Below are 17,874 nucleotides of genomic sequence, written 5' to 3'. Positions count from 1 at the left end.
TGAAGATCACAAAAAAAACATTTTATTAAAATCAAATATGTCAATAAAGGTTTTGATTTTGTAAATATTGCCGGTATTTTTAATGATCATTCTGTTAAAAACAAATTCCTGGTTATTTTGATAATACTGAAATCCCTCTTATTTGTTATGTTTACAAAAAATCTACCTGGAAATATGTGTTTAATTATAGCGAAGTGTGTAAATATGAAAATATCAGTGACAATACACCTACGTCCTGAAATTGCAGTAATTCTGAATACATTTATGGCCCCAGTTCCCATGTTATAACAGGAGACCTTAACATCGTTCGTTACCGAGAGTTGAAATCATTCCTCATTAAAGGACCTAAATATCGTCCCCGTCAATTATTGATTGGAATGAGTGTCGTAACATCATCCAAGACTCACTCCGTACTTACTGCTCGAAATGGATAAAACGCGAAAAAGCTGACAAGAAATCCTTAGATTCTTTTTTTAATTCAGTAATGAACATAGTTGATATACGTATACAACAAACATTTTACTCCTAACAACAACCATAATAGCCCTATTTCTCGTATCAAACATACTAGAACACACCCGCGAAATCGCGGGCAATTAGAGCGTTGTTGATGGTATGTAAACTGTTGAAGGATGAATTTTTGTAAAAGATATTTGACTGGAGTATTTCAGGAAAGTTATCAAAAGTCAAAGGTACTTGGGGACAGTACCATATTTTTAGCCCTCCCCCTTTTTCCAAAGTCCGTTATTTTTTTGTTGTTTTCTCTGCAAATAGCAAATGCACTGTATTTATATAGTATACATGTATGTTTGTTCATAGTATACAGAAAAACGCGAAAATAATTGTCCTGTCCCCTTGTACCTATGAAAATAATGTGTAAGTTTAAGTCCTAAACGGAAGTCTTATCTATGACATAAAAGTCAGTCCGAGGACGGAAACAATATCCGGACGTCTTTATTTTCGTTTTTCTCCCAAAAAAACCCAAACGAAATATTTATAAGCGAGGATGACAAATGCGACTATGCATGGTACCTATAGGACATAAAAGCATGGTGATTGATTTAATGTGGAAGGAAGAGAAGCGACACACAAAATGAGGTCTTCTCATTTAATAATATAGAAGCTAAAAGGACTTGCCAAGGAATTGATTTTTGTCCCGGCTGATAAGGCTGCTAATAATATCATTATTGTTTGACGTAAATTTTACATTGAGGTTCTGCAAAAGGAAATCACTTTAACGGTCATTTATTCAAAATACCATAAAATCATAATATTCTGTATTATATAATCAATTATGCAATTTATGCAATAATCCAAATCTGAGTAAATGACAAAAAATTAGCAAAGATGGCGAATTAAACCCGCCAGTACAAAGAATACAATATGTTATACAATGAGAAAAAACAAAACAAAACAAACAAACAAAAACATATACATATACCTATGATATAAATAATACTTTCAAAGGTGTGGAAGGGTGGGTTATCAGAATTGGCTTTCTCTCTTGAAATCACAAAATGGCGTCTGGCAGCTTTCAAAACGAAATCGTAAATGACCAAGCGTCCCCTCACATGCAATGATGCTATCATGCGCGGTTTCCTGATTGGTCACTCTAATTATAAATAGCCAATTGCAACTAATATACACCATGATCATGAGATGACCATGTTGACCTTGATTGCATTTGATTAAGAATTGCATAATACCTAAACAGTGGCTATGGAAATTTCCAAGTTTCATATTACGATATTGATAAGGGGTTACCCACTGTGATGATCAGATTTCTTTTGTGATTGGCAATCTATTATCACTTGAACTTCTTAGATTTTGGGCCCCTTTAATAATTTTCTTAATGAAAAATGAATCTGTAGGATCACTTCAAAAATTAAGTTTGTGAACAAAACTGATGTAGGATGCTATAGTAGATGGCTGATAATTCTTTAAGAAAAGAAATGAAATAAAATGTGCTATCATAATGTTTGTAGATGGAAATGGTGGGACTAAAGGAAATTGTTCTTTACACAATTGCTGGAATATATTCAGCATCCTTTTATAAGATTGCCTTGTTGAATGTGATAATGAAGCTTGTAATAGTTGTGACGTTACGCACGTTATTGCGTCAATACCGTGTAATCAACCAGTCCACACTAATAAACAGCTTTTCTATAAAATCATAACAGTTAAGTTATATAAAATTTATATCCATGGACTAGACAGGTAAATACTATTCCGAAAAAAAAACTACAAATTGTTTTATCATATTTTACAACAGTCTAAAATAAGGACAACATATTGACAAAACGTCAAAAAAATGCATGTCAGACGTAACAGACTATGCGCATAATAACTTTAGCAGGGGTGTTTGTGTTCTTCAAAACAGTGTTATATCCGCGAAAATTCGAATGAATGATATGCTTTATATATAAAGTATTACAATATTACTGAATATGCGTTCCTGTAACGACCAACGCTATTTTTTTGGCAAAAACAAATAGTGTTCATTATGGTCAGATTTAGGAAAATGTTAAGTTATCAAAATTTATAGGTTTTAAAATATAAGATTATATGAAATTTCGTTTGTGTAAATTATGCTCACCAAAGTACATAGATAGACCATATCAAAATCGAATTTTTGCAGCACTCACACCACATATAAAAATGCAACGGCTTCTGGCAAATGTCTTGCAAGATGTCCAATGTCGGATTTCGCCGCTTTTTACAAATAAACTGTCATTTGCGACGTTATTTATTGAAAATTTAGATTTGTTGCATGCTAAATAGTGCTTTTCCGTAATTGTACTTTAACTCTACAAAACAGCTACATAATTTTTGATAATTTGAGTAATCAACACAACTTCTTTTTCAAAGAAATGAAATGTCTTGCAAGTTTGTCCACTGGACAATTTTCATACGTTTTCAACGTTGTCGATTCGGGACGCTATTTTTGGTGGATCCTCAGATAGAATTTTCTTGATAGTCAGATACTATCAACAAGACCACAAAGTATAAAAAAAAATCCGATGAATGGGGTTGTTCGTTTAGATGAGGTTCTTAAGCTGTGAAAAAGTTGTGTATTACAAGAGGATAAAAATTATCTTTTTCAAATTTTCAAATTTAGGAAGCGTAAAACTGCGAATTTTTTTTTATTTCTCTGCAATAAGATTCATATGTTTAGAACTTGAAAGTGAAAATAAAATTGGGCCTGAAGTGTGGCTATATATATATACCTCTCCACATCATACAAAGCTTGTAAACATATGAGATGAATATAAAAAACCTTTTTTTTCTGACAATCGTTTCATTTCTTTATCTAATTGTTCCGTAATTAAAGAAAGTAAAGTGAATTTTATAAGCAAGACCCGTTTAACTTGTAATTCCCGACAAACTGTTTTAATTAAAGCAAAATATATATCTTCTTCCTTTCGGATCTAAATGGGGAAACATTGCATATTATTACGTTTTATGTCAATTGGTCTCTGGTAGAGAGTTGTCTCATTGGCACTCATCATACCGTATACATATCTTCTCATTTCATATAGACTTATGCATTACCCAAATACGATATATTTTGTTGTTTGTTGCTTACGTAACTTTCAATGGGAAATATTTCATGCATATTCAGTACAACCAAACATTAAGAAGTATCTATATTGATGTGCAAAACAAAAATTGCAAGCGAAATAAACAAATTATCGCCAATAATCATTAATCGCCATAAAACGTAAAAATTTGACGTTACCATTTGAGACTCAATATCTTGCGCAACGTCTTGTGCTGTTACAGATTCAAGAGATGCAGTGGGACCGTAACTGGAATTAGATTTAACCAGGGAGCAATTTGGTGGGCTTCCTGAAAAGAAAAACGAGATAGCAAATCACAGACCACATTTGTTTTTCCCGCTATGTGTTTAGTCCTAAAGTGAATATTAAACTTCATTGCTGACAAGACCAGACGACGAACTAATTTCATCAGATTTTTGTCTTTAGATGATGTTTTATTTATAATGTCTGCAACAGCCTGATTGTCCGTCATAAATAAAACTTTATGATTTACTAAGTTTTTACCCCAAATCTCAATTGAAAGAACAATGGGAAAAAGCTCCTTAACGGTGATATGCAAATCTTTCAACTCAGGAAGCCATTCGCCGGAGAACCATGTATTGCCAAAAACTGCTGCAAAACCACCATACACCCCAGCAGGATCAGAATAAAGTTTCAAAGATTCTGATGACACCCACTGTTTGAACAAGAAACAAGATTTTACATTGAAGTTGCATATAAATTCATACCAAGCTTTGAGATCTGCCCTGGCTTCTGAATTTAGAGTGATTTTAAAATGAGGACATGTATGTCCCAAAGTTAAATCAAATAATCTTCGCAAAAATGCACGCCCAGGGACAATCACACTACATGCAAAATTTAGCAACCACAATAATGATTGTAATTCTCGCAAAGTCACTTTCCTTTTTACCTTCAATATTTTTAGTAAACCTAAAACCTTTTCTATATTATCTTGAAGTAAACGAGCTATCATTGATTGTGAATCAATTTCAATCCCATAAATTGTAATACATGTAGTAGGGGTTTGAGTTTTTTCATCTTTGATAGGAACACCCAATTTTTCAGCTAATGCTAGAAATGTATTTAAAGCAATGGAACATTCATTCGTCTCAGCTTTACCCACAAAAAAATCATCTAGTAAATGTGATATACCCTTTATCTCAAATTTTCTATTTAAAATCCATTGAAGAGCGGTAGAAAAACATTCGAAAAGTTGACAAGATGAAGATGCTCCCATGGGTAATGCTGCATCATAATAAAATAAATTCTGCCACTTAAACCCCAACAGATGATATTCTGATGTATGTACAGGTACCAAACGAAAAGCCTCTAGAATGTCTGCTTTACTCATGAGACAGTTTAAACCATAGTCCTGTACCAGATCAATGACAGTTTCTATATTCTGATATGATACTGAAGTAAACTCAATTTGTGTCCAAGAATTAACAGAGTCCTCTTGTGGAAAAGATAAATCATGAATTAGACGCAATGAACCTTCCTCTCTTTTGGGAACTAGACCTAAAGGTGAGCAAATGAAATTTTGCAAATGGTGGGTCATTAAAAGGCCCTCTTATCCTACCCTTTAAAATCTCCTTTGAAATCTTCTTATTTACTATGTCAAGATTCTCTCTGGCACTTTTATGGTTCTTAGGAAAATTTTTATCAGTTTTAATTAAGGATGAATTTATTTTAAACCCAAATTTGAAACCCTGAACCAATCTGTATTTTAGATGACTGTCATATCCCTGAAGAAAATGGTTTAGCTTATTTACCCTAACCGGTGTAGGCAGACTTGTTGAATTTTATAGACCTTTCCCTTCATGTAATTGTTGCATGTTTTTGGAACATCTGACACATTCGTGTTTGAGTCTGCAAGTGGCCATGTTGGCACATTCTCCTGATCTGCAGTAGGCCCAGCAGTACCCCATTGGGAATGGACTATTTTGCTGCTGGGCCTGTTTTGGAAAGGGTGAAGTTCCAACCTGCCTATTAAGTCTATTATTATTATTACCATTTGAGGTTTGACTGCCATTGAAATGCTCATAGAAGGCAGTACGCCATAAATCATCATTCACAACAGACCAATCAAGCCTCATCACTTTGCATACCCTACGAAAAACCTCGTCATATGACCTAGCCATGTGAAAACCAAATTGTTTTGTCATGGCTCTAATATTATAAGCATACTTGATCAAACTGAGAATTAAATTAGGATATTTTACATGATGTATAGACATAAAAATATCAAAAGCTGCTGTCCATTTGTGTATGTTTGTAAACTGTTTTGCCTTGGCAGTAGTTGAAATTTTAACAGTTTTTGTTCTAAACAAAATGTCATCATTTTCCTCCTCATTAAAATTTGGTGATAGTTTTATCAAATCTAAATATACATCGGACCAAATGTCTCTCCTTATTTTCTCCTCAACATTAAACCCAAGGGTTATGAAGCTGTGTTACCCATTGTGGAACTGTCAATGCCTAAAGCGGGTGGACTTCCAACTGGGTCTTGTCCTGAGTAGGCTAACATATCAGGGTCTGTTACCAGTGGTGGTGCCAATACGTATGATGAATTAATTCGTTGACTTTCTGCAATTTGTGTTGTTTCTGTGTTGCGAATGTCCCTTCTACCAATGTGCTCATGTGAATCCCCATCTGTTAAGTAATTTGCCAGAAAATTTGTTGATAACGGTACCGGTTCTCTGTTATTGACAGTAAGTTGTACACCTGACTCTTTCAGCTGGCTTATCATTGCGGCAGCTATCTGGTCTGCTGATGGATGTGTTGAAGGAATCTGAGGTAGTGATTCTGCTGGTTGCGTCACTGGTGGAACGGGTTGATCAGCTGCTACTTGGGTGATATCAGCCCGTGCACGTTTTCGCCGTCTTGGCTGTAGTGCGACTATGTCAGGGATGACTTGAACAGGGTCAACATCCCTCAGATCTGTTGGTGCTACCCTTCTCCTCACTCTTGGTCTCTGGGTGGCATCTATAAATAAAACAACCAGAATATATGGCCTTTTCACAATACACCAGTTTCACATTTAACTGCGCATGTCTGAACTAATTAGCCAAACTATGAAATCACGCGATAATTCCCGATAATTCATGGACTAGGGGGCTAACGGTTGATAAGCAGTGACCATGCAGACCTGGAAAAACAATCGCCTGATGAAGTTTTTGCGTTTACATGTTCACGCAACACGAGCATCATTTGAATCAAAAGATGATCATATATTGACGAGACAACTTCATTAACAATGACACATTAAAAGATTTTAAAACGGACTACTGTTGTTGGTTGCAGTAAATTTATAGACGATCTGATATGCCGCCTGACTTTGTACCTTTAATTGTCACGAAGAAATGCTTGGATTCATGCTGATGTCGTTCACTTAGCGGGAAGAATAAATTAGATAAATAAAGGGGGGTCACTTCATATCCATATATAAGGTCATAAATTAAGAAGTTAATTAACACCTTAGCCATTTGTAATCCTAGTTTTACCTTGTACAATCTCACCAGGTGACAATTGATAAAAACGTACCCTTTTCTACATTCAGTTTGATATTCTGACGGAAGCCAGAAGGATTTTTATCGGAAAGAATATTCATCTTCAACTGTTACTACCTGGGAATAGTATACTGTCAATATTAAATGTCCCATATGCTACGCATGCTTTTTCTTTTTGCTGCGCGGTTTTTTTTTGTTTTTTTTTTTACTTTTGTACACAATTATTTCCTGCATTTTGTGTTGCAGATTATTTTTTTTCATCCTGCCTTAGGCAAAAAAAAAAAATGTTCAGCTCTTACTAGGCCAGAATATTCATTTTCTAAAATCCCCCCCCCCCCCCCAAAAAAAAATCAAATGGTCATCCCCTAGAAACAGATGTTGAAAATGTTAACCCTGTACATGTATTAGATACATGTACCTAAATTTTACTGAGAAATTACTGGATATATTTTAATAATTTAGGAGGGGGTGATTCAGCCGTTTGATTTTATTTTATGGTAAAGCGTGGTAAATACAGAATATTCAATTCCTTTTAATGGCATCTTGTTGTAAATGCATTCATTAAAAAAAAGTAAACACATAATTTTACAATAACAAGGATTTTACTAAGAAATTTTTTTATATAGACGTCCTCCTAAACAAATTCTTGACAATACCACGATTACTGTCTCTTTTACAAAATTATAAGTTTTTTTATTTTTTATTTTAATTTGAAATGCTGTTATATGTATCCTTTTATATATAAAATTTTGAAAATTTTGGGCACAAATTAGGCTAAGATATGCATTATATAGAATTTGCAAAAGTTGAAAATATGTAGAAAATTACTCTGGCCGATGACACTGAACAACTGCTTAGACAAAGTCGATCATCATAACATAGCCTAGAAATTAAAATGGCATTCATTATTTAAATGTCTGATGTTTGAAAATTTAAGATAAACCTTAATTCAAATACGTATTTTAAAACTACCTTATATTCATTGTCATGACTGTCTAAAAAATATCACTAAAGAAATATTTGAAATAAATGTAAATTTAATGTCTATTACAATTTACAGGAAAGTTTTCTGTTTTATGTTATATGCCATGTACATGCTTTAGCAGGATAAAACGCAAGCTGAACCCATTTTTTTCTTTTGGTATTCTGAAAGCATTTCATAAGAGCTATATCTTCGCACATCTTATTTTAAAATTCTATCCTTTAGTTTACTTTTAAATATTCATATAATGATGCCTTTTCTCGGTATAATCCATACAAAATGTTTCATATTTTTACAGCCTATCATTGATTTTTTATATATATTTTTTAACATATCACAATATATACTACATCTTTGGAAAAGTATATGTAAGGAAAAATTCTATCATTTTTTGATTATACCTACATAATACCTCAAGTGGAAATTTCAATTATTTATCATGCAACATTCTTAACTGCCACTAACTGGTCCTCGTACCCATAAAATTTCGCGCAAAAGTCACCATAACAGTTACAGGCTTTCGTTTTAAAGAAGATTAAAAGACAAAAAGTTCGAGTCTATGGTACTAAACCTAACTGTAGGCCGTAACCCTTATATGTTACAACAAGATGTAAAAATATATTTGAGAAAAACTGAGAATTGTTTACGGTAACTCACACAGGGCGAATTGATACTGGAACGGAACTGATATTAAATGTTTTTCTGATGTATAGGTTGTTTTCTTTTTAACGAAATATTTTTCTCTTTTCACAAATAATCAATCTGACATACAGCTATAGTAAGCAAACAATAGCAACTGCAAGATTTGTACTTTTGTTTAAAACAATTGCATTTATAAATACAACTGTTATGAACTCTTAACGTCAACAAGAAGACTTATTTTCTCGCTTGAATTGTTTTGCGTCGGGACCTTTTATAGCTTACTATTCGGTATGGATTTTTCTCATTGTTGAGGGTCGTATGGGGACCTATGGTTGCTTTCACCTCTGTCATATTGGTCTCTGGTGGGTAGTTGTCTCGTTTGTAATCATACCACATCTTCTTATATTAAATTTATGTTATTTTATTTTTTTTTTTCAATAATCTTTTGAATATTCGTATTCTGTTTAAACGGTCATACTATTTATTTTGAATATATAAAATAAACGATAACTAATACTTAAAGTTAAATAATCTGGGACCAATATATAAATTTATTCGTCTCAATCATAATACGGTTACATTTGTTAATATGCAATTGTTTAATGTCAGTAATTTCCAAAGATCATTATATAATAGCTATATTATATCTATGATGTTAGTGACAACTTCTCAAATAACTACGATCTCCGTGACAAAAATACTGTGTACTGGTATGATTGTATCATCTGTTTACCTGCCTCACGCACACACCAAGAGAGAGATGTGTATTATCGGTTAATTTATTATTGTGTTGCCAAATATTAGAGTCAATCGGATAGCCCCCTGTCACGTATGATATCGTTAATTATCGCGAGATTTAAACTAAAACGTGGGTATGATTTCGTTATCTGGGTTGATAAGTCGCTTATGTGAAACTGCATGGTCTATTGGACCATATGGGCAATTATCCTTTCTATATGAACCATATGATAAAAAATTATGAAATCTGTACATGTATTGAAATTTAAAAGTTTTGAATATTTACCAACCTTGTGGGTACAGTACACCCATATATAAAATGATAAAAATATTATCACCCATGAAACCTTATTATTATAAACCATATAACACCATGTGTATATTGATACACGTTTAACCATGTGTATATTGATACACGTTTTACCATTTTTATATTAATACACGTTTAACCATGTGTATATTGATACACGTTTAACCATGTGTTTATTAATACACGTTTAACCATGTGTATATTGATACACGTTTAACCAGGTGTATATTGATACAAGTTTAACCAGTTGTATATTAATACACGTTTAACGATGTGTATATTGATACACGTTTAACCATGTGTATATTAATACACGTTTAACCATGTGTATATTGATACACGTTTAACCAGGTGTATATTGATACACATTTTACCAGGTGTATAATAATCCACGTTTAACCATGTGTATATTGATACATATTTTACCAGGTGTTTATTGATAAACATTTTACCATGTGTATATTGATACACATTTAACCATGCGTATATTGAACACATTTGACCAGAAAGGATGTTGTACTATATAATTATTAATGATTGAAGTTTTGAATTTAATAAAACAATACATATACAGATTATTTGTTTTAAATGCAATGTGTATGTAACAAAGAAAAAGTTATCCGGTTTTACTTTCGTTTTGAACTGCCAACTGCTGCACGCACGTTTTAGCATAAATCTGCATACCTGCATTGTTTAAATGAACTTGATCTATTAATAACGACGCAGTATTATTCCAAAGTCCTCGATGATGCCGGAAAGTAATATTTTGCCGGCATTTCAATGATGAATTTACCCAACGATTCACTTTGTTTACCTTTTCGTTATAGTCATGACCGGAACTTCTGGAATACCTCGGCAATAATTGACCTATGACCACATGACTTACTCCATAGACAGTGATAACGTAATCAGCAAACGAGACGATATCGCGCGCTAATTTGTCTGGATTATTTTCGTGTGTTAAATCATTACCGCCGATCTGTATAAAAACTGTGTTTGGTTTAAAAGTATGAAATACGTGCATAAAATTTTCTCTTTGGATGCATTTAGGTCCCGGTCATAAAGTACCTCCACCAAAACTTGTAAATTCTACTTGAATTTCTGTATCATCAAAGCCCAAATTATACCAACCAAACTCGCGATTCCTATATAAAAAGGAAACTTATCTACGTACGAATGATTGACCGAAAATTAAAACTCTATGAACCATGATGTATTTAAAAAGAATTATTTTTTCAATATATGATATACGTACTTGATGCAAATAAAGATATAAAAATATAAATAAGATGGCCTAATACCTTTTAAATGAAGTCTGTATCTCTCAATACTCTTTTTCAAAACTGAAATCGTCTTCAGCTTATAGGAAAACTTCTAAGATATCAGAATTGGCTTTCTCTCTTGAAATCACAAAATGGCGTCTGGCAGCTTTCAAAACGAAATCGTAAATGACCAAGCGTCCCTCACATGCAATGATGCTATCATGCGCGGTTTCCTGATTGGTCACTCTAATTATCAATCGCCAACTGCAACTAATATATACCATGATCATGAGATGACCATGTTGACCTTGACTGCATTTGATTAAGAATTGCATAATACCTAGACAGTGGAAATTTCCCAGTTTCATATTACGATATTGATAAGGGGTTACCCACTGTGATGATCAGATAAACAAGAGAACTGAAATTTACTGGCAAAAATCCTTTTACTTACAATAAAATTAATTTATTGTTTGACGTAAATTTTACATTGAGGTTCTGCAAAAGGAAATCACGAATTCACCAACATTCCAACTGACTCCATATCCGGAAAATGACATCTGTAACAAACATAAACTTTTAGCTACCTCTTTACGAGCAGTACCAAATACAATGAAAGTTCCAACTATGTAATGGCTTCCGGAGCTGCACAAAACACCTCACAAATACAGATTTATTTCGTCTTCAAGCCATTGTTCCACAACTAAACTGTCTATTTTACTTACAAGTACACTTAGTACAATAAAAAACCTGGTAATAAATTGTTCAAATAAGGCCTTTGAAAATAGTGGCATAAATTACTTTTGGAGTGTCAAAAATTCTTTGGAAGTACTTGATAAATTGCATTCTAATATTGGTGATTTCGAATCTGTTCAAAGTTTAGATTTTTCTACCCTATATACCACTTTGCCTCATAATCTTATTAAGAAAAAATTCACACACCTAATCATTTAAAAAGTCAAAATGCGAATATAAATGTTCAAACTCTTTTAGGTCATTTTTTTAGTAACAACAAACAAAAGATCTATGTCAATTGGACCTGCTTTGATACTATAACTGCCCTTGAATTTTTACTAGATAACATCTTTGTTCGCTATGGAGATTCCGTATATCGTCAAGTTATCGGAATTCCAATGGGGACTAACTGTGCACCACTTATTGCGGACCTGTTTCTGTATTGTTATGAATTACAATTTATGACTAAAATCAGCAAAGACCCATCGAAAAAACATCTGATACAAAAATTTAATTACACTTTTAGATATTTGGATGATATATTGGCTCTCAATAATGACGACTTCAGTATGTACACTAAAGAGACCTATCCTGCTGAACTGACTTAAAATAAAGCTAACACAATCAATGAACACTGCCCTTTCCTGGATCTTGATATCTATATCTTTAACGGGAAGCTTAATACAAAAATTTATGATAAAAGAGATGATTTTTCATTTCCTATTGTTAATTATCCATTTTTAGATGGTGACGTTCCCTTGTCACCATCTTATGGTGTTTATATATCTCAACTTGTTCGATTTGCTCGTGTATGTAACAACGTATTTGATGTTAACGAAAGAAATCTCTGTATTACTGAAAAATTATTACACCAGGGTTTTCGATATCACAAACTATTCAAAACATTTACTAATTTTTATCATCGGTACAATGACATTATTTGTAAACATAAATCAACATGCAGACATCTTATAAGTTCAGGTATTTCACATCCAATATTTTATGGTACTATTCTTTACAAAGCACGAATAATGTCGACATTCACCTCAAAAGCTAACCAAAACTTTAAACAGACTTATTCAGAAGGGATATAGTTACGATACTGTTGTCAGGTCATTGAAGATGGCATATTTTGGTATTAATATTGATTCACTCATAGGGTCTTTGCATCGGAAATGAACACATTTGTTCTAAAACCAGTTGTTGGCATGATACGAGTTATGTTTTTCTTATATATTTTATGATGGTATGCTACTAAACCCATAACGGGAGGGATTGTGCTTGATTTTCATATGATGAAGACATAATCTTTCAATCAGTTTAATTGAAGTCAGGAGCTGGCATGTCAGTAACTGCTAGTAGTCCTTTGTTGATTTATGTATCATTGTTATTTTGCTTAGTTTCTGTTGTTACCTATGCTGACATCGGACTCGGACTTCTTTTAAACTGAGTTTTACTGTGCGTATTGCTGTGTGTTTGTTTATTCTACATTGGCTAAAGGTATAGGGGGAGGGTTGAGATCTCACAAAACATGTTTAACCCCGCCGCATTTTTGCGCCTGTCCCAAGTCAGGAGCCTCTGGCCTTTGTTAGTCTTGTACGTTTTTTTAATTTTAGTTCATTTATATGTTTTGGAGTTTAGTATTTTCACTGAACTGGTACACATTTTATTTAGGGGCCAGCTGAAGCCCGCCTCCGGGTGCGGGATTTTCTCGCTGTGTTGAAACCCTATTGGTGGCCTTGGGCTGTTTTCTGCTCTTTGGTCGGGTTGTTGTCTCTTTGACATAATCCCCATTTCCATTCTCAATTTTATCAAATGTTAGCGATGTAGGCGATTGTTTCCGACTAGAAATAAGCGTCACAATCATCTGAAGCAGGTGCACAAAATCAAGAAGCACAACGACGAGAACAGCCCTCTGTTGATACATTACCTCCTCGTGACGGAAACCCTATGTAAAATAAAGCCATAAATCAGGATTAGAAGCAGCAGTACGACGAACTTGTTTTCCGAAGTCAGCTTTCGCAAAATCGTTCTTAGAAAGTAAACAAGCACAACATCTAATGAAGGAGTTATTTAAAAGTAACTTGACCTTGCATTGTTAGCAACCTGATAATTTTTGTTACATCTAATTAAATTTCTGTTGATATATTGACTTTAAAATTTGCCATTTTGAAAATTCAAATATGTAAATATTGATTTATTTTATTATTTTATCGTATTTTGATATTGACTACATGGCTCACATCTCCTTCAACAGTTATTGATCTATCTTCCCGGTTAAATTGTTCTTATTGGTTGAGAATGTAGTAGAGTAGTTTTCTGGTTTTAACTATTAGGTACAAATACATCTGTATATTCCTTCCTTTTGGGTAAACAATTTTGCAGTTAATTTCATTTGACAACTTTTTAAACCGGCAGTACTGAGTACCATAGCCATTTTATGCTCGTTACTCTCGGGTCTTATTCGTGTTTCAATTGATGTTGTCGGTCATGGTTTTACTCCTGTTGTCCCAGTTTGTGAGTCAATCTGTTCAGTCCTTTACACTTCAATAACCTATATAAAATTATGTTTAATCCTTTAAATATTCACCCCAAATATTTTTTTTTCAATTTCAACTTTCTTGGAAACCAAGGATTCCATGCGTATCGCGCATGCATATTCACAGTGAAGTCTATGTCGAATTTACATGAGTTACGTAAGTAGTTTAGTCAACATGGTCTATCGAATTGTAAACCAAGTTAAACAAATTCTAACAAACCAATCACATTCAAGTATTTGTAGATATGCAAATCATATCCGCTGATATGAGAGTCTCAGCTAGGATTATACCAGGGTTGATATGGAAAAGGACGTGTCATAATATATATATATATATACATGCATAATTAATGCATGATTAATATATTCTCCAAAATTGATGTTTTCTAGCATTAGACTTTTGGATATTTATTTGTTTTAACAACAAAGCGGAAAGGCGAAAATGCGGTACGAAAACCATTCCATGTTTTAACTTTTGTGATATCAAAAGTTAAAACGTAAAATGGATGTCTGCGGCATTGTACGAGATCTTGTTCAATACTTGACACCACTTAAATAGCTACGAGCCCACGAATCCGGTTTTCACAGTGGACCAAGCACAATCGCCTTCTAGATATCTCAAAAGGGTTTATGGTAATGTAATAAATCATATTCTGGTATATCGGTTTTAATATCGAGTAATTAATTGTGATTGACATGGTATAATAATGAACCAAATAGGAACTCTCTGATTGAAAACCGTTTCACACGTTGCTGGTAAATTAAATTTTCATAAAAGACAAATTTGCTATGGATCACTTCGGGCTGTTAGACACAAATAAAGGCTAACTAAAATACCTTTCAAGTTTCACACTTTTGCTATTCAAAATTATCTGTATGCATTACAGGAATGCTAGTGGAAATTCAAAATAGTAACCTGAACGATTTGTCGGCAAAATGTCGGCGACCAACAGAGATTCAACCAAAGAACCCCATGCATTGAACTCAGAGGGTACCCACAGAGAGTTGTTTTGTAAACTAATCCTCTCCAGTGGTGAATTCATAGTCGCGATGTCAGCGGAAAAGGTAATATCTTATCTATATAGGGGTCCGTTAAATAGGCCAAATACATTGTCAAGGTTGCATAACAGTGTAGTCATGTAGTATTTGACATACAAATGTCATGCGGTACATGAGAAATCTCGAGAACGTTGAAACTAAACAAGGCTCTGAACATTAATTTTTCTGACAAATTCTTAAATTCCTTATTAAACATTTACATACAGTAATACGGTGTTCCAATTCTATTTTATTCCGATACGTTATTCCTGATTTATTCCATCCCATTGGTTGGTTAAGGGATTTTAGGAGGGATACACCAATGAATCGATTATGCTTTAAAACACGTTGTTCAAGTGATAAATGGGCGATCAGTTTATTTAGTCAGGAGGTTAAGCGGTTGGAGCACGTAACAAATGTTTATTATAGACTTTTTTTCTAATATATGATGCTGTTCAAAAATGTTTAGCCTGTAGCATTTAATTATGGTTTATGTTTTTAATTCAATTCTTAGATAACCGAGACAAACGATAAAGATACACATGACTGAAAAGGTATTGTATTCAAGGCGTGGCCACTGAAAAATAAATTGTAAGCGCGGCAGCCCCCCTATATGCTGAACGATTATAGTAAAATTCTTATTGGAAAAAAATGGTTTTATAAAATTATTTGTAAGCACATGCTTACAATGCTACACTGGTGCTACGCCACTGGAATTAATGGGCACGTTATTGGGCTTCATACTTTAATATGTTGAACACACACCGTAATTTAATACGGGCTTAAATAATGAGATTTGTATAAATTAAGGATGGGATAATAAAGTTGGACCCTGATATCTTCAAATAAATGCATCTAATCTGTTAAAATTCTTTAGATAAGGAAAGAACTATTAAAGTATGAAGAAAATAAATGCAGTGATCAAGTTTAATGTAACATTTAAGATTTTCATCAAATGTAAATCTGGCGGGCATCAATTCGTTTTATGAATGCGAGGGTTGTGGCGCCTGTTCTTCCATTTTACCGAAAAGAAAGCGGTTTTCAAGAGCTAAATTGACAACGCGTCATCCCTACAATGGATTCATTCTTCCATTTTTACGACTGAAAAAAATAGGCGGCGTAATGAGGAGATAATTTTGACGAAGAAGATATCAATCCCATAGGCATATCAGTCCTATATACATGTGATCCAATTAAACGTCAAAATAAAGACAAAGCTATAGGAACAGACAGTCAATAAGTATCGATACTATTTAAAACTGGTATCTAACTTGTAATTAGATATTTTGTGTATTATTGAAATAGCAGAAATAGATTTTAATTTAAGCGATGTCAAATGTCGTGATGTACTTCACACTGTCATTGTATGTGGTATTTTAAAAGTCCAACAAACAAGACCCCCTATGTTATGTAACTGAATATGATTACTTAATGTAACTAATTGTAAACGAAAGGCTTTGTTCGTCGTCATTTGATTGGAAAATCTTAAAACAAGTCTCAGTGGTTAAATTGAAAAGTGCAAACACTTTATTTCTTTAATTTACAGTTTATATCTGGACCTGGTCATCTGGTCGATAATTGTGTATACTGTACTATGACGTCATAGACAGAACGTTTAAAACAACTCTGAAAAAGGATCCAGGATAGAGCCACTGTACTGAAGTATATGGAAGTGTTTTGCACCGTTTGAATACAAAACTGACTGATACATAAAGTGATCGTTATGACTTAAAATATATTTCCAATAACGTAAAAATTTTGTGTGAGCACTTATACAGTGCAGTAAAATATATTCAATACAATTAAAATGTGAATTGCAGTCAAACACTAAAATAAGGTTCTCACAAAATTTAAACTAAGATAAAAAAAAAACCCATTTATATATAATAACATTAACAAGTATGCAACTATTTTAACATATAACTATATATTAAGTCAACATTAAATAAATGGAGAATGTGTCCATGGAACACAGATGATGCATCAGCTTGCATATAACGCTATAAAGGGGCATAACTCCAGAACGGTAAAAGTGACGCCACCTAAATTCGAACTTGATCTGAGTTTTGTGGTAATAAGCATTGTGCATAAGTTTTATAACATATGCACTGTAAATCTAAGTGTTAATAAATAGAACACTGCTTGAACGCTTTTTTGTAACACCTTTTGAACGTGTAATGGTGTTCCAAATGTTTACACTAGTGTTCATCAATTGAATGTGTGGTGTTCAGTTTTTAATGCCTTTGTGTTTCATTTTTGAACACTTAGTGTTCAACGATTTAACGTGTCCGAATGTTCAAAATCTTAATAGGTCGACGCGTTCAACAGCCATGTAACACTTTTTGAACACATAGAACATGTTTAAAGCAAAAGTGTTAAGATTCAGAACACCAGACGTTAACTTTCAGAACAGTTGACATAAGTGTTCAAAGTGATGGTGTTCAAATGTGGAACATGTTCTATTTTCAAGCGTACATAATTTTCCATAAGTACTCAACTTAAATAAACTGTTATAAAAACTATATTCAATCAGGCAAAATATAAAAATAAAACATATTT

The 17,874-nt window shown here is 33.2% G+C and overlaps 1 protein-coding gene across 1 annotated transcript; it reads right to left on the bottom strand.

Annotated features, from left to right (window-relative positions):
- Positions 1-498: 498 nt before the first annotated feature.
- Positions 499-11,180, bottom strand: LOC127701163 (uncharacterized). The gene is made up of 2 exons (XM_052204987.1): positions 11,043-11,180; positions 499-6,545 (listed from the first exon to the last, which is right to left on the bottom strand). The coding sequence occupies exon 2, from the start codon at positions 5,116-5,118 to the stop codon at positions 3,778-3,780; it is 1,341 nt and encodes a 446-aa protein (XP_052060947.1). The 5' UTR covers positions 5,119-6,545; positions 11,043-11,180; the 3' UTR covers positions 499-3,777.
- Positions 11,181-17,874: the final 6,694 nt, after the last annotated feature.

This window comes from Mytilus californianus, unplaced genomic scaffold, assembly GCF_021869535.1.
Source record: "Mytilus californianus isolate M0D057914Y unplaced genomic scaffold, xbMytCali1.0.p SCAF_5, whole genome shotgun sequence".
Classification (NCBI taxonomy): Eukaryota; Metazoa; Mollusca; class Bivalvia; order Mytilida; family Mytilidae; genus Mytilus; species Mytilus californianus.
The sequence above is the reverse complement of the archived record's forward strand: the minus strand, read 5'-3'. Positions and strand labels throughout refer to the sequence as shown.